The sequence below is a fragment of the Gopherus flavomarginatus genome, chromosome 3 (genome assembly GCF_025201925.1).
Source record: "Gopherus flavomarginatus isolate rGopFla2 chromosome 3, rGopFla2.mat.asm, whole genome shotgun sequence".
Lineage (NCBI taxonomy): Eukaryota > Metazoa > Chordata > Testudines > Testudinidae > Gopherus > Gopherus flavomarginatus.
The window spans coordinates 190,016,700-190,044,220 of NC_066619.1; the positions used below are offsets into that span (position 1 = coordinate 190,016,700).

At 39.6% G+C, this 27,521-nt stretch overlaps 1 protein-coding gene across 3 annotated transcripts in view; it reads left to right on the forward strand.

The window, feature by feature from the left end:
- Positions 1 to 3,824: 3,824 nt before the first annotated feature.
- Positions 3,825 to 27,521, forward strand: part of PCDH10 (protocadherin 10) — a 46,374-nt gene continuing 22,677 nt past the window's right edge. Inside the window, exons 1-5 of one of the 3 annotated variants that reach the window (XM_050946265.1) lie at positions 3,826 to 9,298; positions 11,062 to 11,120; positions 11,731 to 11,837; positions 20,659 to 20,964; positions 23,409 to 23,441. In XM_050946265.1, the coding sequence (XP_050802222.1) occupies positions 6,689 to 9,298; positions 11,062 to 11,120; positions 11,731 to 11,837; positions 20,659 to 20,964; positions 23,409 to 23,422 (3,096 nt within the window). In that variant the 5' untranslated portion in view covers positions 3,826 to 6,688 and the 3' untranslated portion in view covers positions 23,423 to 23,441. Of the gene's footprint in view, positions 9,299 to 11,061; positions 11,121 to 11,730; positions 11,838 to 20,658; positions 20,965 to 23,408; positions 23,442 to 27,521 lie in introns of all 3 variants that reach the window. The other 2 variants (XM_050946264.1, XM_050946266.1) reach the window with 2 other exon arrangements.

Genomic DNA, 27,521 nt, shown 5'->3' on the forward strand with positions numbered 1-27,521 from the left:
GAACATTATGATTAACCCAGAACATTGATTAGCAGCCATATATTCTTCTTCCAAGGATTGCTGTTGAAAAGTGATCACAATGTTTAAGAGATCCTTTCCCAAATCCAAAACCTTGAGTAAGGCGGAGGGGAGGGAAACAAAAACTAGCTTCTGGAGGGAAAGGAGGGAAATGATGATCCAAAATGAGCAGTTTTGGAAGTGAGGAGAGATCACTTGCTGATTTTCCACCCCAATCTGAAGGATGGATTTACAAGCTTTAAGACATTAATTTACAGTTCTAAATTGCAGGGTGGAGCCAAAGGCGGCTCTGAAAAAGATTAGTCTCCATTTGGTGAAGTAAATGGCAGCTGAAAAGATGATAAATGGTAAAGCTGTATGGATATATGAGAGATAAAGTGGGTGATGATGACCCCCTTGTGTGTCTAACATGGCAAAAAGTATCTGTTTTTTTCACTTCAGCAGATGGGTATTGTAGATTGACAGAGCCAGAAGAATACCCAGAAGTCACCTACTACAGGACAGGCCCAACAAAGAAAATAACAGAACACCACTAGCCATCACCTACAGCCCCCAACTAAAATCTCTCCAGCGCATCATCAAAGATTTACAACCTATCCTTAAAGATGATCCCTCACTTTCACAGATCTTGGGAGACAGGCCAGTCCTCACTTATAGACAGCCTCCCAACCTGAAGCAAATACTCACCAACAACCGCACACCATACACCATAAACAGTAACCCAGGAACCTATCCTTGCAACAAAGCCCGATGCCAGCTCTGTCCACACATCTATTCAAGTGACACCATCATAGGACCTAATCACATCAGCCACACCATCAGGGGCTCATTCACCTGCACATCTACCAACATGATATGTGCCATCATGTGCCAGCAATGCCCCTCTGCCACGTACATTGGTCAAACCGGACAGTCTCTACTCAAAAGAATAAATGGACACAAATCTGACATCAGGAATCATAACATTCAAAAACCAGTGGGAGAACACTTCAACCTCTCTAACCACTCAGTGACAGACTTGAAGGTGGCAATTTTGCAATAAAAAAACTTCAAAAACAGACTCCAAAGAGAGACTGCTGAACTCGAATTAATATGCAAATTAGATACAATTAACTCAGGCTTAAATAGAGACTGGGAATGATTGGGTCATTACACTAATTGAATCTATTTCCCTATGTTAAGTTCTCCTCACACCTTCTATGGGTCATCTTAATTATCACTTCAAAAGTTTTTTTTCTCCTGCTGATGATAGTTCATCTCAATTGATTAGACTCTTCCTGTTGGTATGCATAATTCCACCTTTTCATGTTCTCTGTATGTATAAATATCTCCTGTCGGTGTGTTCCATTCTATGCTCAGGAAAGCTCATGCTGAAATACATTTGTTAGTCTCTAAGGTGCCACAAGTACTCCTGTTCTTTCTGCGATACAGACTAACATGGCTGCTACTCTGAAACCTAACATGGCAAAGGTGACAGCCACCTGCTGGGCTCGATTTTCCTCACTTTCTTTGGCAAATAAATAAATAAAATAAATAAATAAATACAAATATAAACTTCTTTTGGTGCAGGCTCAAAAGGCACGCCCAGTTTAAAGATACCTCAGGAGTTCTTATTAATCAATACCCCCTACCGAAAAGAGTGGTGTTCGGCATCAGAACTGAAACAGTATTATTAGAAAATGATATAGTGTGCGTTAGGATGTATAATTCATGTTGCCTTCATTTGCTCAGACCAGCGTAAAAATCCATAAATCATTTTCTTGTTCATGTATTGCCTAAGTGCAATTTGTCATTTTGCATTAGAGGGTTGCTTCAGATCATCAGCACTTTTAATTCACTGGTTAGAGTTTAACAAAACACCAGCCCTGCTTGACAACTGAGACTACATAGGAAGGAAGCGCTATAGCATGCAGCTTAAACAAAATGGAGACGTGTGTTTAATTTACAAACGTGGAGATAACGCACTTATGTGCTACAACTCTGGCACTGTCCTGAGCTGAGAAAAAGAAAACTGATCTGTTTGTTCTCAGAGGTCCTCAAAGTATTATATACTTGACAACCACAGTGTTTATGTGAGCAGCCTTCTTTGCTTAACCTAGCAGCTCCAGTGTATTTTTAATGTTGGCTGTATGAGAATTATTCTCACTTGAATGTATCCTGGGTGCCAATAGACAAATTAGTCATATTACTTTAAAATATTTATTTATGCTCCACCACTGAAAACAAACACATGAAATGTTTACCTGGAAGTGATGAGCTTGCTTTTCTTGATGAAATGCAGTTCCCTTGGCTTTGGTCGTCATTGGTGGTTTAATCACACAAAGCGGGCCATCTTTAACTTTTGAGGGTCCCTGTTTATTGTTACATCTGGACTTACTGCTTTTACTCAATTACTTTTTAAAAAATTGCCTTTCTCGATTCTGAGCACTGAGCTCTGGCACACTGCAATAATAAGAGGCTTCAGATTAGAAACAGATTGCTTTCAAGTCATGTTAAATCACTGCAAATAGTCATATATCTAGACATACGTTAACGAAGTGGCTCCCTTACAAAGGAAAACAGGATAGAAATTCTGGGTTTTTTTAAGTTTGTTATTAAACACGTAAGGAGGAATTACTGCATTTTAAAGAAAAAAATAAAACAAAGGGGAAGAAAAATAAACAGATGATCCAACTCCAAAATAAATAGCCTCAGTCATTAAATCATTTTATTATAGAAAAAACAACTAAATCCAAGAGCCAAACTGTGCTCCTAAAACTTTCGTTTGCAACAGAATGAGAGGTGGGGGAGACAATTGTTAGTGTAGGGTCGACTTCCCGCTGTGTGAGCACTGGTGGGTAACTTTAATGGTTCACCCCCTTTCTAGGTTGCTGCTCTGCTGTAATTACTGCTCCCATGGAGAGGCAGCACTGTGTTTGTTACATTGCACTTCAAAGCAGCTGTTATTACAACAACAAAACCATTTGTTTATGTAATCCCTGTAAACTAAGAGCTGTGGACGCTGCCTGTGAAGGAAAATCAACAGAGCAAAGCGAATACATTAAACCTTAAAGTTGGTGATAAATGCAAAGGCATGCAAAATAAGATCCCAGTTCAAGGTGGGTGGAAAGGGAATTTCATGCGAGATGAAGTATGCTTGGGTCAACATCTGGATGGTTGCTAGATAAAAAAATCTATTAAAATTCCCTAACTGCAGCTGCATGCAGAGCTTTGAACATTTTGGATTACTGCTCCTGCAAGCGAATAGAAAAAGAAGCATATGAATAACCAACAATTGAGTAACTGATGTACTGAATATAAACAGCTATTGAGATAAATAAACGAAAGCATCTTACATCACAGTTTCATCCTTTGGATACACTGGGGAAATCCGAGAGGAGAGGAGGAATGAAGCCAGCGTCCTGCACAGAAATGCCTCTAATGAAATCACATCTTGCCTGCAGTGTGCAACTTTAACCGCTAGGAGGAGCCTGCTACCTACAATTGCAAAGCAAATCCACTCATCCTTTCAGCTACTACATCTGTATAAAACTTAAGTGTTATAGTTGATGCAGTGATTATTTACAACCAGATCTGTCCATCTATTGTATATCCCTCTCTCTTTAAGATTTCCAGGTCTCAATGAGTTGCCGGCGCTTGCGTGAAACTTAACTTCCATTCCCAGATTGTCTGATACAGAGATTTAACAATCTGCATTGTCATTCAAGAGGCTTTATTTTAGAGAAATGCATACAAAAAACAGAGATACTTTTGTTTAATGCACCAAAATTTCGAGGAGTCAGCTAAAGCCCCTTCAAGTTACGTGTCCTCCTTTCGGATTCTAGGAGTAAAAACGGAAGGAAGGAAAGGGGGTGGGGGGAGAGACAAGGATGATATATTGATCCGATGGCTGTATTCATATTCAGATACGCCATAATCTCCTTTTCATTGATCCACAGGTTCTTTTATAAACTGTCTTTCTATTCTCAGCCCCAGACATCACGCTGAAATCATTTTAGCTGCAGCGGCTTTAGCTTGGCTTTGCGGGTTGTAAATTTACTGCAGCTGGAAAAGGATTAGCCATTTTTTTCTGGTAACCCAGCTTTAACTGCTCAAAGATATGACCCATTCAAATGAAAGAAGCGAAGGGAGGAAGAGGAGAAGACCAGACAGCAATGAATGAACAGATAGAAAGATAAATACAAACGTTTACAAATACATAGAGGATTTTTATAAATGAACCTGTATCGAAATGTAATTTCCTCAATTTCCACAATAGAAAAATGCATCTGAACAGACAAGCTGGTTGAAATGTATCAAAGGAAGCCATCCTTCTACTGTTTTACTAGTTATGATTAAAGATGTGATCACGAAGGGCTGATCTTACAAGAAGTCTCTCTGCCTAATATTTAAACAACCACCAAATAGCATTTAGCAAAAAGTGAAATTTATGAACATTTCATCCTAATTGTACCAGGTTTAGAAAGTTATATAAATGGAACTTCAATTTAATAAATCACCGGGTATATTATATGGAACACTAACATGTCCACAGTTTAGATTTATGAACACTTGTATCAAAATTAATCTATAAATCTTAACTAGATGGTTTACATTTAATGTAGACACATACATACATATCTCTAAAATGTGTGTTACCTATGGACTTTAAATGCAAACTTTATTTTTATATCAATGCAGAAATTGTCATTGACCTTACTTATCACAGTCTTCTACGTCTATTGTCCTTCCACTACTGGGGTGGCAGGGGGAGAGAGAGAAGGCATTTCGTGTGCTGGTGTTCTACAAGGCGTAGGACTATCCCATGTGTGTTCCTGAAGGGTACTAGTTTAAGTTGCAAAATAGTATTTCAGCAAAGAATACAAAAACGGATATTGTGTACAGTTGCAATAGTGAAACAGCTACTAACTAACATTTATCAAAGTGCTTTCCATGTCAGGAAAGTTGAAACAATAGTAAACACTGATAAAAGAATGGTCCTTTGTATCCAGAGCATTTTAGTAAATAATACTTTTCATCAGCAAACTTCTATTGACTCTTCCCATCTAATCCCCTTCTCCTCACACACAAACTAATTTTAGATCAAGCATTGTTGACATTTATTCAACTCTATCACACAATTGATCATATTCTGCTTTGATTTACATCATGTACCATCTCTTCCACTTCAGACAGTGAGCTGCAGAGGGTGTAAATCAAGCCAGGATTTGGCCCAAATGCATGACGGTGTTAATTAGGTGAACTCGGAAAAAGTGTAGGCGTGTGACGGAAACTTGCACTCTCTCATTTGTCAACTGAACTAATTATTTAAGGCAGCCCAGAGTAAAACAAGGCACAAGTTTCCCTTGTTTATTTTTTAAAAAATGTTTGTTTTACCATTGAACCAGATATAGAGCTGGCCAAATAGGAAAAAAAAAGTGAGTAGCTGATGGAAATTCCTCCTCCACGGGGAAAACTGGTTATTATTGTCGTCTTGGTTTGCACTGATGACGATAAGCGATCTCCCTATTCAGTAACTGCAGCAGGGGAATAGTAACTTTCCGAGGCAGAGATTCCCTCGTAAGCGCTTCGGGAGCTGCAGGGTTATTTTCTCTCTCTCTCTCTCTATCTGTCTCTCTGTGGCATGCACACAGACCAACTAGAGCTCTGGATTCTCCCCCTGTTTCTCCCCTGTGATGCAGCCTGCTTGACGTGCCCTGGACCCAATGAGCTGTCGCCCTTGTGGGTGTTGCTACACATTCATTGGTTGGCAGGAGCAGGGCGCTGCGCAAAAACAGAAAAGCCGAGTGCTCGGAGCTCAGAAACTGCCAGTAGAGATCACAGGAGCTGGAGCCAAGACAGGAGGAGACCTGCAGCGAGAGAGACAACGGCAGAGTGAGAGGGTGAGAAGAAAAAGCATCAAGAGAAGAAAGACTGATCAGCACATCAATAACGAGCAAAATGATGGTCATCATCATAACAATGGCAATAAAAGAAGAGACTATACATAAAGAAAAGAAAATATAAAATAACAATAATTATTATTATAATAAAGGAGAAAATCCCAGAGAAATTCAGGGAATGAAAGTTTTGGGCGGCAAATCTGCTCTCTGCCTTTTTGATATCAGATCCTTTTGCTGGTTATATATATATATATTTCATTTTTTTCCTGCTTTTTTGCATCTAAACAGGGCATGTGCAGCGGTTCCGCCAGCAGCATCTATCCCTCCTGCTCCCATCAGGCAGGGAAACCGAGGACAATCTTGAAATATAAAAATTTCTTCCTTTGGATTTGCTGCTGCTGCCTCCACTGCCGCTGCAGCGGTGCAGTGCCAAGACTCTCGGAATAAATAAGAGCGGGCTACTGTGTATACTGTGTGTATACCTATCTCCATACAGCTCTAGGTTTTATTAGTTGGTCATTTATTTCGAAGATCACAGATGAGGTGGGGACGCCTATCTTCTTCGTTTGATCAGCGTGTGAAATAATCATAAAAGGAGCGAAATGAGGGAGAAAAAAAATCCTAATATGAAGCAGAAAGAATAATAATTAAACAAACCCTAGATCTAAATCCCACTCAGATCCCCCTCCCTCCACGCACGCACACTGCCCTCAGTATTTTGAGAGGAGGAGGTGGTGGTTTCTAAAGGAGGAAGTGGTGTTGGAGGGGATCTCTTTCCCCATTTGGAGATGATTGTGCTATTCCTCCTCGCCTTGCTCTGGATGGTGGAGGGAGCCCTTTCTCAGCTTCACTACACGGTGCAAGAGGAGCAGGAGCATGGCACGTTCGTGGGGAATATCGCCGAGGACCTGGGCTTGGACATTACAAAACTTTCGGCTCGCCGCTTCCAGACGGTACCCAACTCTCGGAGCCCTTACCTAGAGCTCAACCTGGAGACTGGGGTGCTGTACGTGAACGAGAAGATCGACCGGGAGCAGATCTGCAAGCAGAACCCCCCCTCCTGCCAGCTGCACCTGGAGGTCTTTTTGGAGAACCCCCTCGAGCTGTTCCGGGTGGAGATCGAGGTGCTGGACATCAATGACAATCCGCCCTCCTTCCCGGAGCCCGACCTGACAGTGGAGATCTCCGAGAGCGCCACGCCGGGCACCCGCTTCCCACTGGAGAGCGCCTTCGACCCGGACGTGGGCACCAACTCGCTGCGCACCTACGAGATCACCCCCAACAGCTACTTCTCGCTGGACGTGCAGACCCAGGGCGACGGCAACCGCTTCGCTGAGCTGGTGCTGGACAAGCCCCTGGACCGCGAGCAGCAGGCGGTGCACCGCTACGTGCTGACCGCGGTGGACGGGGGCCAACCCCAGCAGCGCACCGGCACCGCCCTGCTCACCATCAGGGTGCTGGACTCCAATGACAACGTGCCCGCCTTCGAGCAGCCCGTCTACACCGTGTCCCTGCCGGAGAACTCGCCGCCGGGCACCCTGGTGCTGCAGCTCAACGCCAGCGACCCGGACGAGGGCCAGAACGGCGAGGTCATCTACTCCTTCAGCAGCCACATCTCGGCGCGGGCCCGGGAGCTCTTCGGCATCTCACCGCGCACCGGTCGGCTGGAGGTGAGCGGCGAGCTGGACTACGAGGAGAGCAGCGTGTACCAGGTGTACGTGCAAGCCAAGGACCTGGGCCCCAACGCCGTGCCCGCCCACTGCAAGGTGCTGGTGCGGGTGCTGGACGCCAACGACAACCCGCCCGAGATCAGCTTCTCCACCGTCAAGGAGGCGGTGAGCGAGGCGGCCTCGCCGGGCACGGTGGTGGCGCTGTTCAGCGTCTCGGACCGGGACTCGGAGGAGAACGGGCAGGTGCAGTGCGAGCTGCTGCAGAGCGACGCGCCCTTCCGCCTCAAGAGCTCCTTCAAGAACTACTACACCATCGTCACCGAGGGGCCGCTGGACCGCGAGCAGCCGGGTGGCGACGCCTACACCCTCACGGTGGTGGCGCGGGACATGGGCGAGCCGGCGCTGAGCACCAGCAAGTCCATCCAGGTGCGGGTGAGCGACGTGAACGACAACGCGCCGCGCTTCAGCCAGCCCCTCTACCAGGTCTATGTGAGCGAGAACAACGTGCCGGGCGCCTACATCTACGCCGTGAGCGCCACCGACCGGGACCAGGGCGCCAACGCCCAGCTCGCCTACTCCATCCTGGAGAGCCAGATCCAGGGCATGTCCGTCTTCACCTACGTCTCCATCAACGCCGAGAACGGCTTCCTCTACGCCCTGCGCTCCTTCGACTACGAGCAGCTCAAGGAGTTCAGCTTCCAGGTGGAGGCCCGCGACGCGGGCGAGGAGCCCCAGCCCCTGGCCGGCAACGCCACCGTCAGCATCATCGTGGTGGACCAGAACGACAACGCGCCCGCCATCGTCAGCCCCTTGCCCGGCCGCAACGGCACCCCGGCCCGGGAGGTGCTGCCGCGCAGCGCCGAGCCCGGCTACCTGGTGAGCCGGGTGGCGGCGGTGGACGCGGACGACGGGGAGAACGCGCGCCTCACCTACAGCATCGCGCGGGGCAACGAGGCCAGCCTCTTCCGCATGGACTGGCGCACTGGGGAGCTGCGCACCGCGCGCAAAGTGCCGGCCAAGCGCGACCCCCAGCGACCCTTCGAGCTGGTGATCGAGGTGCGGGACCACGGGCAGCCGCCGCTCTCCTCCACCGCCGCCATCCAGGTGGTGCTGGTGGACAGCGCAGTGGAGCGCCAGGGAGGCGGCGGCCTGGGTGCGGGGGGCGGCGGCGGCGGCGGCGGCGGCGGGGGAGGGGCGGGAGGGGACCATCGCCCCAGCCGCTCCGGGGGCGAGACCTCGCTGGACCTGACCCTCATCCTGATCATCGCCCTGGGCTCCGTGTCGTTCATTTTCCTGCTGGCCATGATCGTGCTGGCCGTGCGCTGCCAGAAGGAGAAGAAGCTCAACATCTACACCTGCCTGGCCAGCGACTGCTGCCTGGGCTGCTGCTGCTGCTGCTGCCCCTGCTGCAGCCGCCAGGCCCGGGCCCGCAAGAAGAAGCTGAGCAAGTCGGACATCATGCTGGTGCAGAGCTCCAACGTACCCAGTAACCCGGCCCAGGTCCCCGTGGAGGAATCGGGCAACTTCGGATCCCACCATCACAACCAGAACTACTGCTACCAGGTCTGCCTCACTCCGGAGTCAGCCAAGACCGACCTGATGTTCCTCAAGCCCTGCAGCCCATCCCGGAGCACTGACACTGAGCACAACCCCTGCGGGGCCATAGTGACAGGTTACACAGACCAGCAGCCAGACATCATCTCCAATGGCAGCATATTGTCCAACGAGGTAAGGTTGAAAAGAAATTGTAACATTCTCCAACCCCTCCGTATCTATTCCCTTAGCTGTGTACGTTCATTATATGTGCATGCCTCCCTGTGCTGCTTTGCTTGTTTGTTATTATTTTACGGTTTTGACAATGAAAAATGAACTTGCTTTTGGTTTCTTAGGTACTCTGATGCCCCTGATTCTCTCTCTCCCTAGGGCTTGCAGGTCTCAGCCACTTCTGATTCTCTCTTGTCTTGTCAGTGTTACTGTCAAGCTGCACTACAGTCTTTTCCCAATCCCGTCTTTGCTTTCAATAAGTCTCTTGAAGCTGCTGCCCTTCCTTTCCCGGTGAAGAATGTAGCTTTTCTTTGCCCCTCCTTCATAATAGCCTCTTATCCTCATGCTTCTTTGATCATAAATATTTGCATGGTTTTAATCACCTGTCAACAAGAGAGCCTGACTGACACTGCATAATAGTTTTAGCCGTGATGTTCGTTAAAGTGAGTCTGTTGCTTCTTTCCATTTGAAGCATCAGTTGTGCACTGGACAGCATTTCAGAAACTGTTGCATCCAAACTCTCACGCCATGTGAATATGAATGAAGCTTGCTAGCGTTTCTGCATTAAAATAACATGATGATATACCAGTTTCTAATCTTATTTTAACTGTGTGCTGTTTTCTGAACATTGCTCCTGGCAAAATCACTGCAATTGGCATTAATGAAATTACCTGCAGAATGAATTCAGAGTTTTCCTAATGCAAAAAAGTAAAGCATATATATTTGTTTTTAGAAATCTTTGCACGTACAATTAATGCTATGGGTAACCGCTCCGGAGTTTGTGAACATCTTTATAGTTGGCAGGAGCTTTAATTAATGTGAAAATTAGTGTTCATTAATTGACTTTTTTGACTCTGCCTTAACAGTTCTTTTGTATACTGAAGGAGAACTTTGAAATAAAACATCACAAAGAATTCCCATGAAAGCATACATCAAGGCTTAACGTTCTTTCTCACCCATTAAACATGTTGTCTATTTTGTACTATCTATTCCGTAAAGAATTTCTATGAAAGCGTGTATAAAGACTTAACATTCTCCAATTAATCATTTTGTCTGTTGTATTTTAACTAATGTCTGGATCAGTACATTATGATGATGTACCACTGAAAGAAACTGCAGTGTTCCTTCATACCGATTTGCTGAGTACTTCAAGGCCAGTTAAGATATTGAGTTATATTTTGTTTAAAATTTTTTTAAAATCTTTCAGCAAGGTTTTAAATATTAGCCTTTAATATAGACCCTACATCAGATGTTTGTAAAGACGTGGCTTCTGGTGCCTTTTGAGGGCAACAGAATATCCCATATTTCTTTTCAGGAGTCTATCTGTCTGATGATTACTTTTTCACATACAGGAGATTTAAAAAATACACTCGGGGGCAGATTGAGACCCCTTGACCCACAATGTGTGGTACTTTACACCACAGGTAGCCCCATTGATTTCAGTTTAATTAACTTACAATTGTGGCATAAGATACTATTCATCATGATTAAGCGGATCAGAAGTTGGCCTTAAATAACTGACGAAACCTCTTGTTTATTGATCTATAATGCCACTTGCATGAGTAAGGCTGCCAGAGTTTGGCCTCTTAAATGTAAGGAAAGAATTATTTATGGCCTACCTACAGCTGTACCTTTGTGATGAGTGTTCCTGGCTGTATGTGTGTGCCTTCTGATGTTGTTGGTTGTAAAAATATTGAGTTAAAATAAGTTCCAATTATTTTTTCTAGACAAAACATCAGCGTGCAGAGCTCAGTTATCTAGTTGATAGACCCCGACGAGTAAACAGGTATGAAATTCTTATTCTTGTTTTCTTAATGTAGGAATATATCCAAGATGTATTTTAGCAAGTGTGAGTGGGGACGCAGAAATGCATTTACTTCAGATGTAAAATAATATCTAAGCAACCAAAATGTATTTAAAATTATGAATTTATTTACACCTACCATTAAATAAAATAAGCAGTGCCACGTAAACATCTCTGAATTATCGGCTTTTGTGAATCTGTTTTAAGTCATCAGAAAAGAGAGCAAATTCTAATTCTATACTCATCTAAAATGTGCTTTAAATACTTATGAGTCCATCTGTAGATTCTGACAGATAATATTGATTTATCTGAGTGTAAATTTAGCCTTCTAGCTTAAGCAAATGCTACCAATTATTTATAACAACTACATGCAACCCAGGCACTGTAATAATGGCTACTGTCTATTCTAGCTGGATTAATAATGCCTGAAAACACAAGTTTTGTGTATGATGGACAGATTGGTTCTGCAGAAATAGTGTTGCAGAGAGGTGTCCTGGATGAATGCAGCACCATGTGTGGCCATGTGATGGCAGAAGAATGTTTTATGAGTCTCTCTTCATGTTTATTCTAATAAAATTTTTGATGTTTCTAGTTCTGCATTCCAGGAAGCAGACATAGTAAGCTCTAAGGACAGTGGTCATGGAGACAGCGAGCAAGGAGACAGTGATCATGATGCCACTAATCGAGGTCAATCCTCTGGTAAGTCTGATAAGGGAATTTAAATATTTGATCTTTTGATAAGAGCCAGAAAGGGCAATTATGTGGTTATAAATAATATAACATGAGTGTTTATAGGTACAGCATATGTATATAATGTATGGATGGATGAATTTACGGTCAACTTAATGGTATACTGAGATAGTCAAGAGATTGTTTCTCAACCCTGACTAGATTTTGAGAAGTACAGCTGTTTTCTGCATGTTGTTCTGTATCCATGGTTCTTCCTGCACGTTAAAGCAAAGCTGTTGGTATATTTTTATAGCAGACCACAGATTTTTCAACAGCCAATTTGAGGGATTTCAGAGCATTAGGCAACTTTGGTTAGTAGTGACTTTAGCTGGCGTGGTAGTGTGAAGCATAGTGGGAGTTCCCAAGGGAAAGACTGAACTTTCTGACTGAATGACAGCCAGATTGTGAGGATTTTTGCTGGGATTGGTGGAGACATTTAGAGGGCTTTGAATATGTAATGAGTTATACTTTCAGACTTTCTGAGGCCTGATTTGTAGTTCAAATAAAGTAACTATATAATATAGTGATGTCCTTGTTAATGAGTACAAGGTATACAGTGGTCATCCCTTCAGTCTTAATAAAAGAAAAAATGTTTAAAAATACTATCATATCATGATTTTAGGGAGATAGATGTGTTTAAACAGTGGAATTATTTCTGCATGTATGTTGTTCTCCCTTTGCTCTCATATTAGGGTAAATTATTTTTGAAAGATAGGCTCTGTGTATTTGTCTGTAACACACACACACACACACTACACTCAGCTAATAATTCAGGTGAACACAATGACCAGTGGTGTGAGAACCTCAGATTAGTTATAACTTATTTCTCCTTCTTCTGCCCAGGCATTTGCTGAAAGTGTTCTTTGAAAGGTGATTCCACACTCCCTCATTTCCCTCCTCTTATCCCCGTCTCACTGATCTCAGACCAGCATTCCCAGAAGCATCAAAGAGAAATGCTGGTCGTTTCCCATCTTGCCCAGGAATTGTGGCTGCTACAGTCCCCTGCTCTGCTAACATGCTGTGTCTTCTCATGCTCTTGCCACTGTCTCCTTTGCCATGGGAAACCCAGGCATCAGGGGAAAAAAGGACACTCAAGGGCCCCTTTATATTGCTGCAAGTCATTAATATGCAGACTTAATGAGACTCAAGAAGAGCCAAGAGTCTCCGGAGCTCCCTGCTCCTTGCTGGGCTTCCCGCTATGTGAACAGAGTGTCTATTTTGTGTCTGGGAACCTGACAACAAACCAGGTCTTGCCAGAAGTTTACATCTGAACACAGAGCCTCCTTTCATTTTTGGCCTATATATGGCGTATGATTTATTGTTGTCTTAAAAAGCAGTGCATTTAGCCTTCCCCCACCCATTCTTTCACACAGTTTCTGATGCAGCAGCAATCAGTGCTAGAGAGTTATAAAAAGTTCCCATTCCTCCCGCTCCTCTCCCTCCATTTTCCTTTTTTTTTTTTACGTTTTACTGCAGCACTCATTTCGATGAACATTTCAATCAGTTTAGTCCCTCTGCATAATGAAAATAATAACCAAACAGGAGAGAAAAGAATAAACAGCTGCATAAGGGGCTGGATTTGAAAGACTGATGGTGGGAATATAATCAGATAGTTGCACATCAGCCAAAAGCTATTTTATTTTGGAATCTTCCAGTTCTGTTACTATAGTTATGTTTCTGTTTCCTCCACCCTCTCCTCTTTTTTAAAGTAGTATAATTCAAACATGAATATTGAAGCCATTCTCAAACTTGGCACCAGTTTTCAGACTGAGCCAATTCTTTTTGTTGTTTTTGTTTTACAATGAAGAGAAAAAAATCGATTTTGCTCTTTTAAAGACATTTAATTTATGCTAAAATAATGGTTTAATATGATTTATGGGCTCATACAATTAAAACAGATTTGACATGAACAAATGAAATTTGACAATAAACTTTCTGTCTAATCAGAATTAATATCACGAACTGAAAACACAAACATACAAAATTCAACATCCAATTTTGATGATCTACTACAGTGCATTTAGGGTAATTATTTTGCATAAAGATTTTTACAAAGCAGGTTATAAATATGTATTTATAAGGTTTACTGGAAATTTCTAGAGGGGGTTTGGGATCTATTGGATGCATATAGTAAAGTCTAATATAAATCCTGGGCTGAAACTTGCTGTCGTTACACAGACATAGGCACCAGTGTTAATACAGAGAATGAATTTAATATTAAACTTTTACTCATACACTTTCAGTACTTCTTAATGAATTATATGAAAGGATGGGAGTAAATCTTGTTTGAATTTCAATGATTTGAGGGAATATGATGTCTGAGGACATTGCTTCTCAGTTAATTTTAAATGTAGCTCTTCAATTTTCAATTCTTTCCAAATTAGCAGAGAAAAGACATTGGTCCACAGCAAGGCTAGTAAAAACAAAAACATAATGATGAGCAACATCATCTCAGTGAAAAATTATATACGTGCGGCCTAACTGTGCTCTCTTATCCCCTTATGCTGCTTCTTTTCAGCCTTTCTGCTTATATGTTATTATCTACCATCTTTCCTTTGCATTTGTCTTTTTTCTTCCTCTAGCTCTATATTTGTTTCCTTTTGCTTTCTTCTCTTTTGCCTTTCTTTATATCATCATTTTATCATCTATCTCTCTTCTTAAGATAGTATCCACCAGAGAATAGCATCATATTTATGATCAAAAATACTTGATAAATGGTTCCTACAGCAAAATTAAATACACTCCTAGTCATTTTCACACTGAAGCTGGCTTTGCTTGGAAAGGCATTTTGCATTTCACTTTACTGTTCCTACTGTTACCAGTTATCCTATAGTAGTCCAGTGCCTGGTCAAAGTGACTGTGGAAGAGGTAGTGGTTTAATAATTGTGAACCGTGGCACAGATACATATGCATAATAGGAGCCTTTCACTGTGTGATAGTTCCACCATGCACAACTGCTTAGGAGGTGTATATAGAAGTAAGTTGTTACAATCCTTTGAAATATTATTGGCCAGATCCTCTATTGGTGTAAACTGCAGTTCCAGTGACTGAATCAAGAATTTGACTCATTTAAAAAATTTTTTATTAATATTGATTGAATTTACTGCATGTGAAAGGTGCTTGATTCTGTCTGTCTATCTTAGATACCTACATGGCCCCATGTACTGTAGCATCTGAATACCTCACAATCTTCAATGTATTTATTTTCCCAAGGCCCCTGTGAGATACAGAAGTACTATTAGTGCCACTTCACAGTTGGGGAATTCAGGCACTCCCATTAAAATCAGTGGGAGTTAGGTTCCTAGATGCTTTTGAAAATCCTGCTATAAGTGACTTTCCCAATATCATACAAGTCGTTTGTGGCAGAACAAGGAACAGGTTCTCCTGAGACCCAGGCTAGTACCCTAACTATTGGACATCCTTTCTCTCTGACTTAGAGTCTTGGAGAGAAAAGTCCTTATTTATCTGTAGAACAGATACAGCTAGATCAGTGACAGTTCTAGCTTCCCCACATCAACTCTAAATGTGCATCAATCATATTCTAGAGAAATCTCTTTCAAGAATGAAATTAATTTGTTCTCCACACCTAATTATTTTCTTGGCCTCTCTTTTGAGATTGCCAACATAAATACCATTTACTATATATATATATGTGCGTTTAAGTTTTATAATGTAGACACCTGGCCACAAGGACTTGGCGCAATGCTGCCAGTTCATTTCATATAGCTGGTCACCAAGTAACCATCTGATGATAATGGCTTTTAAACACTAGATTTTTGCTTGGGATCTGCTGAATTCTGTATATCATTAGTTTTACATTACACATTTTACAGAATTAGTTTTGTAGCATAATTAGGCAGATATATTTGCATATATATGAAAGATTGTATTACAACGATACACTCACGTTGTTCCATTAGGTACATCTACCTATTCTGCAAACTATTCAAACATGCAATATCAGAGATTGCAAGGCTAAGATCTAAAATTATTCTTCCTCTCACTATAGGCAAATGTACAATACAAAATTAAATCAACCTAAGTTACATTGACATACAGCCACCACAATAATTTTACACATCCACATTACGCTTCTTATATCAGTGGTGTGCATCCTCCCCAGGAATGTGTGCACTGATTTAACTGCCAGTGTGGGGCATTGTGGGATGGTTTCTGAAAAGCAGCAATAGTCAATATAAGCAACACAGTATCTATACTGACACTGTGTTAACCTAACTACATTGACTTAAGCATAGTGCTTCTCCTGGAGATGGAATGATTAAGCCCGTGTATTGGGCAAGTTACATTGGTGGGAGTTACATTTTAGTGTACTCACTTACAGAGTTAGGTCAACGTAAGCTGCCTTCCATTGACCTAACTCTGTGGTGTAGACCAGACCTATATCTGTAGGAGACTGAACATTACAAAGACATCTGGTGAGTTTCTAGGAGTTAAGGTGCCGATTGTGCCATTCCACACCCTCATATCAAGTGATTCATGCAACAGATTTAGCACGAGCCAATGTGTCTATCCTGTGGGATGCAGGAACAGCACCATATTGTAACTGGTACGGGGAAAACAGATTGAGAAATAAAGAGAAGAAATTCCAACAGTGAAAGGACAGAAAAAAATCACTATTTCTTTCCAATAGAACAATTAAATACTGTTCTGAAGATCATTTGGGCAAAAAAACCATGGCAGTGAACATAAAGTGGTGTAGAAAAGTGCTTTTGACTCTAGCCGATTTTTTTTGGGGGGGTGGGGTGTGCATGATTCTTGAATTCTTAATGATGTTTGCATCTCAGTGATCCAGATTAGGCTTTGAAGTTATTATTTGGAAGAACTGAATCTTGGGGATGTTTAAATCTTTATTCATGCTGTTGTGAGGATGGAGACAGTTTTATGCGGGACAGTATATCAGTTGCCTTCTGAAGGCTATCTTCATAACAGAAGAAATTACTAACATGCTTTCATTATTAATAAAAAATGATGCCGTAAAACATGACATACCCCGAAAAAAGAACAGTTGCTTTGCTAACACTTTATTAGTATTTGCTATTTGTATTACATAATTAACATCAATAATATGTTTGAATATATTCATTCATTATTCTTAAGGTTTGGCATGTGGATCATTTTTCTTTAATTACATTTTAAAAAATAAGTTATTTAAAAAATGAATCTCAAAAATTTCCTAAATATCTCTTTGATCTAAAGAGAGTCTTTCATGCTAACTAACATACATATTCATAGACATTTTTGGTTTTGTCTTTTTAAAATTGGGATAAAAGGGATAGTTTAGAGAATCAACTACATTAACAATCTGTCCAAACCAACCAAATTCAGGAATGAGAGTTACCATTGAAATTCTGCCCTCAATCCCTATCTCTGTTGGCCATCCTAAATATGTCAGGCCATGTGGCATGTGAAATTGTTCACTGTCCAGTGACCTATCCAATAACTGGATTACAGGGTAAGGAATGATCTCTTGGTCTTTTTTTCATGTATATATTAAATTGCAATGTTTATCACATATTGTTGTTTGAGAACTCTGTGCCAGATATTTATATTCTTTTGATGCACATATTGAATTTATTTTCACCTTTAAAATCTCAGTTTATCTGGTACATACGACTTTATATTTTTCAATTCAATTATACTATGAAATATTTCTTCACTGTGGATTTACAATTATGATGGATAGTTTAGTCCAGAAAGACTGTACATCTGGCAGGATATATGAAGGAGATACAATGGAAGTGTTATACAACCTGAACTTTTTTGTGTGTTATAAATCACAAATATCGTGTTTGGTTTATGAAGGAGTCCTGTGCCGGATGCTTTATTTCCCTTTCTGTGATATAGCCTCCTTCCTGTAAAACAGAAAAATAGACCATCATTTTCCTTTCTCTATTGCTTTGCACATTGAATACTTTCTGTTAGAATGTTTTGTGAAAATGTCATACCATTATACCATAATTAAAAAGGACAAATATCTAGCTATTATATCATAGTTAATAAAATTGAATATAGGTACCCATGAGATTTCAAAACTAAAATGCTAATTTGAATTTACTGTGCTGTAAATATATTAATATCTAAGGGCCTGACTCTGCACCTGTTAAAGTCTGTGGGAATGTAGCCACTGAGAAGTGGGAGCAGTCATCCCTGGACACTTCCTCCCCCAGCCACCCACCCACCTATATACGCACTTGAATTCTGGCTGTCTATTACAGCCATGGATATTAGTAGCTAGATCTTTATTCTTAAATCATCTTCTGGTACCTTCCCTTTCCTTCAAGATAAATCAGATTTGGAATATACAATATACATTTCAAAGCCCTTGTTTTCATTTTTTCATTTATTAAAATGTTGATTTGTAGTGGCTATAACATAATTTTCAGGTCCTATAATAAGCTGTTATATAAAACTGTTTAATGCACTGCTGTTGGCAAGCAGAAATCAAAGGAAACTAAGAAGTAATAGGTGCATAGACAGAATTTTCCGGTTTAGAAGCTGATATAAAACCAAAATGGTAATATAGCAGGTAATTTTCCAGGAGAAAAATAAACCTAGGGAGAAGTTAAAAAAAAGGGTCTACCCTTTAATAAATATCTAAAGCTATCTCTTCCCACTGGCAAAACAAACAAACAAAAACAGTTCAGTGTTTATCCTCAAGCTTTTCTTTCCCTTTCCCATCACCGTTCAATTTCAGAAGACATTGAATTAATTTGGTCATTGAGGTAATATTAGTGAAATGTAATTTGTAATAATTTTCCTACAAAATATATGGATATTATTTACATTTGACGTACATTAGGAAATCTGAAAATAGAGTATATCACTTTGTATTAAGCGTTGCCTCTACCTTCTGATTTGCAGAAATCCTTAAAACAGAAAGAATGCCTTACTCTGCATAGAAAAAAAAATATTGGAATTGTTCTAATACTAGTGCTAGTAGTGATGGTGTATGGCCACCTCTTTGTAGAATGTACATGGGTAAACCTTTCTTTCTCTGTTTTACTTATCATCCCTTTTTGTAGTAGATGCTATTATTATGATATCAAGAACTAAACTCGCCAGCTACCTCATGAACAATTTGTATGTTTTGCATGCTGTTCCTGTCTGTTTCCTTAATTCCAGCTGCAGTTCACGTTTGCGTTCCTCAACAGCTCACTGATCAGTAATTTATTTCCAGACTTCTGCTTCCCAATTATCAATGGAAGGTTATAATCGAAGCTAGAGTTAGTAACATACATAGCTTAATTTAAAATAAAAAAGTCATTATAAAGTGAGATTAATCTGTGATGAAAGCTTCTTTTTTTATCATTTATCTAAATGATTGCCCTCAGTTCTCAAGCACTTGTTGATAACTCAAAGGAGATTCTTATTTGCTGAAAAATTGTTTTCCACAGTGAGAGATAACACATAACTATTACTAATATAAATCAAATTGCAAAGCAGAACTGTGGCAGAATTTTAAATACTAATCCTCACCCAGAAGATCAAGCTTATCAAGTTCTTTATGGTGTAGACTAGTGAATAAACTACATTACATGAATCTTGTTGTAGGTGTTCAGATTTTTTCCCAGTTCTCTTTCAGTAAGTTATGACACTTTTTTGTAATTCTAATACACTGGTTGTAAATACAATATTTATAACTGATCTTGTTCATTTTTGACACATATATGTTCCAAAACATTCAGTTTACTCTACAAATAAAGGAAAAAAAATACCTCTCAACAATTGTGCTCTTTCTTTATGCTGTTGAATGTGAATCTGAGACAATAGTATTTATTCCATTTTACTCCAAAGACTTCAGACACTACTCCTCCCTCAAAAAATTTAAGCCAAAGATTTAAGGAATCAGAGTCAGGAAATATTCAGTTGAAATACCAGTCTGAAGATAGTCAATGGAAGTATTTCTTGTCATTGAAATCTTAATAGCTTTAAAGGATTTGTAAGCAAACAGTTTTCAGTTGGTGGAGACAAGTGTTTGCTGATATAGTGAGCATTAACACATTTGTCAATAGTATCTGCAGCCATGTCACACTGGACTACAGCTACCTTCATACCCTAATTACAGTAATTTACTATGGGACTCTCTCCAGTCACTAGAGTGGCTTGATGATGGTAAGAACTACTATGGTGGCAATAATAACTAACTCTGAAGAATAAAAGGATGGTTTTAATAAGTCATTTTCCTCGCACACTCAATTGATATGAACATTCACCTGTTTTGTCAGAACTGCTTTTAGTAATTCATAGTCTCTGTCTATATACATTCATATACACACAAACAATTGCTTTATAGGCGTCATTAGTACTGAGTTTTCAAAAGCGAATTCTCAGATTTCTTATTACTGAAATTTTGTTCTTTTTGTAAAATCCATGTTCACCAATTTTTTTTGTCATTTGCACCTTATTAAGTATTAACAAGCGATGATCTGCTGCCATCACCTATAAGTTGAGTTAGTCTTGTACCTGAAAGGTTCTAGGAAGTAAGGTTCACAAGAGATTCTGAGAAGTGAATCATCATCACACTTCTTCTCATGATTGTTTTGCACACTGTGACATTCTGGCTGTACCTCTCTTTGTAAATGGTGGCATTCACTGGAGAAGACCAAAACGATCAGATCTTTTGTTGGTGGAATGAAGGCAGTGGAAAGAGTTCTAGTAAGATTTCTTTTCCTATCACTCTTTTCACCCACCATGTTCTTTCTCATCTGTCAGCAGCTTGTCATGATGCTGAAGCTTATATCTACAGTTTCTTTCTCTTTCCTGCTTGCAGGCATGGATCTCTTCTCCAATTGCACAGAGGAATGTAAAGCACTGGGCCACTCGGATCGGTGCTGGATGCCCTCCTTTGTCGCATCCGATGGACGCCAGGCTGCAGATTATCGCAGCAATCTGCATGTGCCCGGTATGGACTCTGTTCCAGACACTGAAGTGTTTGAAACACCGGAAGCCCAGCCTGGGACAGAGAGGTCCTTTTCCACCTTCGGCAAGGAGAAGGCCCTTCACAATACTCTGGAGAGGAAGGAGTTGGATGGACTGCTGACTAATACACGAGCGCCTTACAAACCACCATATTTGAGTAAGTACTATTCAAAAGGCTGCGTGAAAATGTTCCCTTTGCGGGAATAAAACTTGGCTGTCTGCTACCCTTACTATGAATAGTACAGTCAGAGTATAGGAGGCAATGAGAAAAAAAATTACTGCTCTTGGATTCAGATACCACTGAAAAGGACGTTGTTGAATCTACTTAAAAAAGAAAAGACTTTGTGTCATGATAGTAGGTCACTGTTGCTAGCAGCAAAAACAGTATAAGGTGATGGCAAGCTACATTTTTGTTTACAATTTTAACTGCTCCAGGTGCCTCATTTTCTTATTGATACTGAACATTATTCATCAAGCAGTGCTGGTATCGTATCTACATTGCTAACATGAGGCAGGGTTTGGAAGGCAGCAGATGAGTCATTTTTTTTACATACTGTTCTCACTATCTTTTACTTTCTTGGTCATCCTACAAGCTATAAACTTGTGTATTCTGATCAACGCTTTCTATCTTGTTCTGAATTCTTACCTCTTTAATAGTCACCATTGTGGTTGGGTGACACAAAAGAGTGTGTGTAGATGTAGGAAAGATAGTTAATTATACGTTTTGGATTCTGAGCTAAAAGGTGTACACTAAAATTATACTTGGTCTAAGACGTTTTATATCTGTATTTACTAGACCATTGTATTTTATTAAGACACTACAAGATCTCCCTTGACTTGAAGAGTTTATGATGCTCATTTAGTCTGTGTGACTAGAGCCAAGGAAGCAGTGTTATACCAGTGATCCTTCTTAAAGCAACAGCTGTCCCTTAGGACAGTAGGTGAGGTGAGGAATATTTCTCTGGAGTTGGCTTTTTATTTAATTTTTAAATTTCAGATGAATTCAGTAGTTGTGAAAGGTGCTGCACCGAGAGCCCTGGAAACTGAAGTCTGTCTCCAGAAAGGTTCAGCATGGACAGCAGTGGTGCTTGTTTTTCTGATCTCCCTCATGTCTGTCCTGATAGCGTGGGGGTACCTTTCAAAGTGTGAGGGTAGTTCAGTCTTCTTACCCATCCAGTCCTTGGATTTTCTGTTGAAACTATGAAAAAGATTGGAAAATTATTAGTTTTGTGATGTGCACACTCACTTATAAGGAACTGGCCTGGGCAAGCATCTTATTTCACATAGGCCAAAAACACAGCTATCAGCTAGCAATGTCTCCTATACTCTTCTGACAAAGGTCAGATGTGAACTGTTGACCTTGTAGTGAACTCTTCTGTTTTTCATTACCAATCCTCTATAACCATCCAGTCTTCCAAAAGTGTCTTTTAGTATCAGGGCACATTCTTGCCATGAATTATTAATTTCATCTTCATAATTTCAACTAAAATGTTTGGATTTTATAGCACTTCTAGCCTCATTATGACGATGTCTCTGTTTTTGTTCAGTTTAGATACATTTGTTATAGTGAGGATTATCCATAACGATGCCAAACTAATGCTTCTGTTTAATTGTTCTATGGCCTGGAGGTTGATTATTTTAAAGTAAATGTGCCTTTTCCTGTTAGTTTAGTTTTTAAACTTGTGTGCAGTTAATATAAACTATTCCGTTTGTCAATCTGTAAGCATATTGTCCCATAGTTTATACTTTATTTTCCTCACAAACTATGGCATGAAAAAAATAAAATAGTTGAGGCAACATTGGAAGGAGTGAGCGGTATGTTGTGAACCAAATTCAGCAAAATTAAATCTGGACTCCGAATTGCACTGGACTTCCAATACAAACCTTCACAAAAAATATAAATATTTCTGTCTTCTGTTTTCCCATATTTAATGTTTTCATTAGTACAATTTTAGATTTTAAAATGTATAGCAAATAAAAAAAGAACAAAGAAAAGAAAGTGAAGCTATTACACTGTAGAGCTGAGCAGATAATTCACAATGAATAATTTATTCCTTGAACAAGAAAAGAGAAGAGGCTAGTCTCAATTTAGTGTTAAGGAATGCACAGGAGATGCATTCTCCAGTTCAGGAAATAACTATAGTTGAGTCACTAATTAATAGTGACCACAATATAATTAAGATTAATATCCTCATGGGAGGAATTGCACCAAAAAGTGTCATGGTGATAATAAATTTTAGAAAGGGTGATTTAAAAAAAAAAAAAAAGCTAGTCTAAAAGGGCCCTCAAGTGAGGAAAATAAAATCTATTTAAGCACACCATACCAGAATCATAGCACATATGTAAAACCCTACGTGAAAAGAAAGCAGGAAGGTAAGAAAAAAGAAAACATGGTTAAATTGCAAGAGAGAAGAGGGTTACTTTAGATAAATAGGTAACAATTTAAAAAATACTTAGCTTAAGTAAACCCAGTAGAAAGAATCATAAATTTAAACACATAAATTATAAGATTGAGATTAGGAGAGATAAGAGGGTATTTTTAGAACGAATAGCCAAAGATATGAAAACTAATACACATTTTTTTTTTTTTTTTTTTTTTAGTATGTCAGAGGTAGGAAGCCTGTGAGAGAACAGGTAGGTCTGTTGCTCTGCAATTCTTGAGGGTAAAGCTATCACAGAGACGTTAAACAGTATATTTTAGTTGGTCTTTACAAAAAGAGTGTTAGGGAAGCTACCTACCCTAGACCAATTTTTTTTAGTAAAGATGAGGAAAATGAAACTGAGGTGTGAAAAGATGAGGGGCCTGAATAAATGGATACATTAAAGAGAAACAAGTCACTAGCACCAGATGGTATTCATCAAGAGTTCTGAAGGAAGTTTAGAATGAAATGGCAGAATTTGTAACAAAAATAAGCTACTTGGGGGGGGGGGGGGGTGTCTAATAGGTGGAAAATGTAGTACCTTTCATTGGAGGAGGGGTCCCCAGCCAGCAAGCCAGAATCTTTAGCCAAGTTCTTTGAATACTAACCTGATCCTGAATACGTAATATGCAAAGTAATATGTTAATGTTTTATTGTTAGTATGCCTTAATAAAAAGTGGGGTTTTTTTTAAAGACACGAAGCATGCTCCTGAAAATTATGGAATGGTACCTTTCTCAATTTAGTACCAGGTATATGGCTGAAGTGGTAATGAAAGATGGAGTTTTAAACAATATACAATTATGAATATGATATATTAGAAACAAACCAGCATGTCTTCTGTAAAAGAAAACCCTGCTCTTCACTCTATTAGAATTCTTTGAGGATGTTTAAGCAATGGTGGATAAAAAAGAATTGGTTGATATGATGAACTTTGTCAAAAGCTTTTTGGACGTTCAGACAAATTACAAGAGGCTATTAAAGTGACTAAACATAGTCACAGGGTTAGAGGTAAAGTATATCACACATTTGAAACTATCTAAGAGACAGAAAATTATTAGGAATAAATGGATTGTTTTCAGCACCAACAGAAGGTTAACAATGGGGTTCCACAAGGGCCTGTACAGGGACCCATACTGCTTAATGTATTTAATGATGTGGAAAAAGGGATGAAAAGTGAGGGGGGAAAATTCGCAGATGACAGTAAATTATTTTGGTAAGTCAATACTATAGTACAGTGTTTCTCAACCAGGGGTACATGTATCCCTGGGGATATGTTGAGGCCTTCCAGGGGATACATCAATTCATCTAGATATTTGCCTAGTTTTACAACAAGGACTAGCGAAGTCGGTACAAACTAAAATTTCATACAGACAATGATTTGTTTATACTGCTCCATATACTATACGCTGAAATGTAAGTACAATATTTGTATTCCATTTGATTTATTTTGTAATTATATGGTAAAATGAGAAAGTAAGTAATTTGTCAGTAATAGTGTTCTGTGAAACTTTTTTGTAAGTTTATGTCTGATTTTGTAAGCAAGTAATTTTTAAGTGAGGTGAAACTTGGGGTATGCAAGACATATCAGACTCCTGAAAGGGGTAAAGTAGTCTGCCAAGGTTGAGAATCACTGCTAAAGTAGACTGTGAGGAACTTCAGCAGGACTTAGCAAAGCTAGGGGAATGGGAACATAATATAAACTGGAAAGAGTTATTTGAACTATTCTTGTACCTTTATAGATTATAAATTAACTGTTACCACTGGGGAAAAAAAGACTTTAATATCACTGAGGACAATGTAATGAAAAGCATCTGGTTCACGTGCACTGGTAGTTAAAACAGTAAAGAAAATGCTACGTCGTACCAATAATGGAATAGAAAATACACTGAAAATATTGTAATGCCATTATGTACATCCATCATATCCTCTCACCTTATTGCTGTGTTCAGTTCTGGTCACTCCAACTGAAAACAAACAAACAAAGCCAAACACACAAAAACTCGTAGCATAATGATTAGAGGCATGAATATACTTCTGTGTGAAGAAGTACCGGAAAGGTTAGTACTGATTAGTTTAGGGAAGATGTGAAAGGGACCATGAAGAATACAGAATAATAAATGATACAGAGAAAGTAAATTAAACAGTCCCATTTACCCTTTCTTATAACAAGAGAATGAGGGGGCAACAAAGGAACTGCAAAACAATCAATTTAAAATGAATAAAAGGGAACTACTTTTGATACAATTCACAGTTAACCTGTGGAATTCATTGTTATGAAATGTAATTGAAACCATGAATTCTGTAGAATTTAAAAGTATTATCAGACATTTGTATGGATAAATGAAAACATCAGCAATTACATTAGAAAGTATGATGATATAGAAAGGGATATAAATCCTCATGTTTCAAAAGGGTTCAGAAGAAATATCTCCTATGAGTAGATTATTCCATTGTAGGTTTTTCTTCACCTTCCCCAAAAGCATCTGGAATGGGCCTGTGTCAGAGGCAGGACATCAGAATAGCTGAACCACTGAATTTATTCAATATAGCAATTCCTATGTTCCTGTGAATTTAGCTTATTTTTATGCTAATGGAACATCCACGAGCAGATCAGGATATCCTCAAATTCCTATGTTATACTAGGTTATTTGATTAATATCTTTTCAAAATTTGCATTATGTGGATTTATCATAAATATTTGAAATTCACTCTGTGCTGCTTAGTTGTGACTCAGGCAATAAATCACAGGGCCCTTTACTCATTTCTGATTGGATGAATGCATAAGCTTTACTAAATTGAGTACTTGTGCATGCAATTTAAAAATTCATTTTCCTCAAGTAGTCAGGCATGGACTTGAAACTGACTTTCTTCAAACATCTTTCCTATTAAAACTTGATGATTTGAAGAGTCACAGAAATCAAATCCTGAACATGGGCCAGAACAATTCATTTAAAAATCTGAATGCATATTGGGGTGGGGAGAATTGCATTTTTTTCCCCAGCTCTAATTCTAAACCTTTGTTCTTCTTCTGCTAATAGATGTGTGTTGTTTTTGTGGTCTAATCTCTTTGGGCCAGGACTGTATCTCACTACATATCCATACAACACACAGCACAATGGGGTCCCAATCCTCAATGGGGCTTCTGGACCAAAGAGATTAGATCATCAACCTGTTCCTAATCACCTAGGATAAGATCCTGAAATGATATAAACTGGCATAGTTTAATTGAGTTCAGTGGAGCCATACTGACTTCCAGCAGCTGAGAATCTGACCCTTAATTTTAAAAAATGCATTGACTTTCATCCTATTTAAACAACTTTGTCTATCTTGTGGGTCATCCTGGATAGATAGATAGATAGAAATACTTTTGAGCACTTCTGAGAGTTGTGAATTGATGTCAATAGAGAATTTTTTTTTCTTATCAGCAGCAGAACAGGCACAACATGGACAACAGCAGTGTAAGGCAGGAACTAACCAAGTTTAGCTACACTATTCACCAATGTGCCTCATCCTGGACCTGGAGTCTCCCTATATTTATAATCTTTGACCACGATTGTTATGGTTTTGTTTGATATGAACTCCAGGGCTTCAGTCCTGCAAAGACTTAGGTACATGCTTAACTTTGCATGCATGTAGCTTAACTTCTCCTTGAAGTCAACAGAATTGTTCTTATGCATGAAGTTAAGTATATGCATATATCTTTGAAGAACTGATTGCCTAGGAACTAGACTATCAACTAATCTCAAACAAGCTACCAAAGAACAATCATAAGGTATGTTTTTTTCCCCTCCTACAGCCATTATTAGGATTAGCAGAATTCAGTTTGGGTTTGTTTTGTTTTGTTCTGGGTTTTTTTGTATAATTTTGATGGTTAATGTCAATGTTTATTTTTAAGCATTTTTTATTTTTATCAATTTAAATTTTCACAGGTGTGGAAAACTAGGGGAGATCAGATAGTGGGGGCTCGGACAATAATTATTTATCGACAATAGATTAGATATTGAAATTCAAAAGTTAAAGCTGTATAACTGGTAAAACATAAATTGTCAATATCACGTTAAAATATACAAAGTAAATATCCTTAAATCAAACTCTAATAAGTTCTCAAGCAGCATTTTTATTACTTTAGTTTTCTGAAATTCCTATTATCATTGATGGATATATATATTTTCATTGGTTTGTGTGTGTATGGACATATTAATGTTTACCAACATTTACTGTTAAAAATCTGATCCTTCCAAATGTAGTCATTATCCATCAACTTGAATTGGTTTAGAATAAGTGACCCAGAAG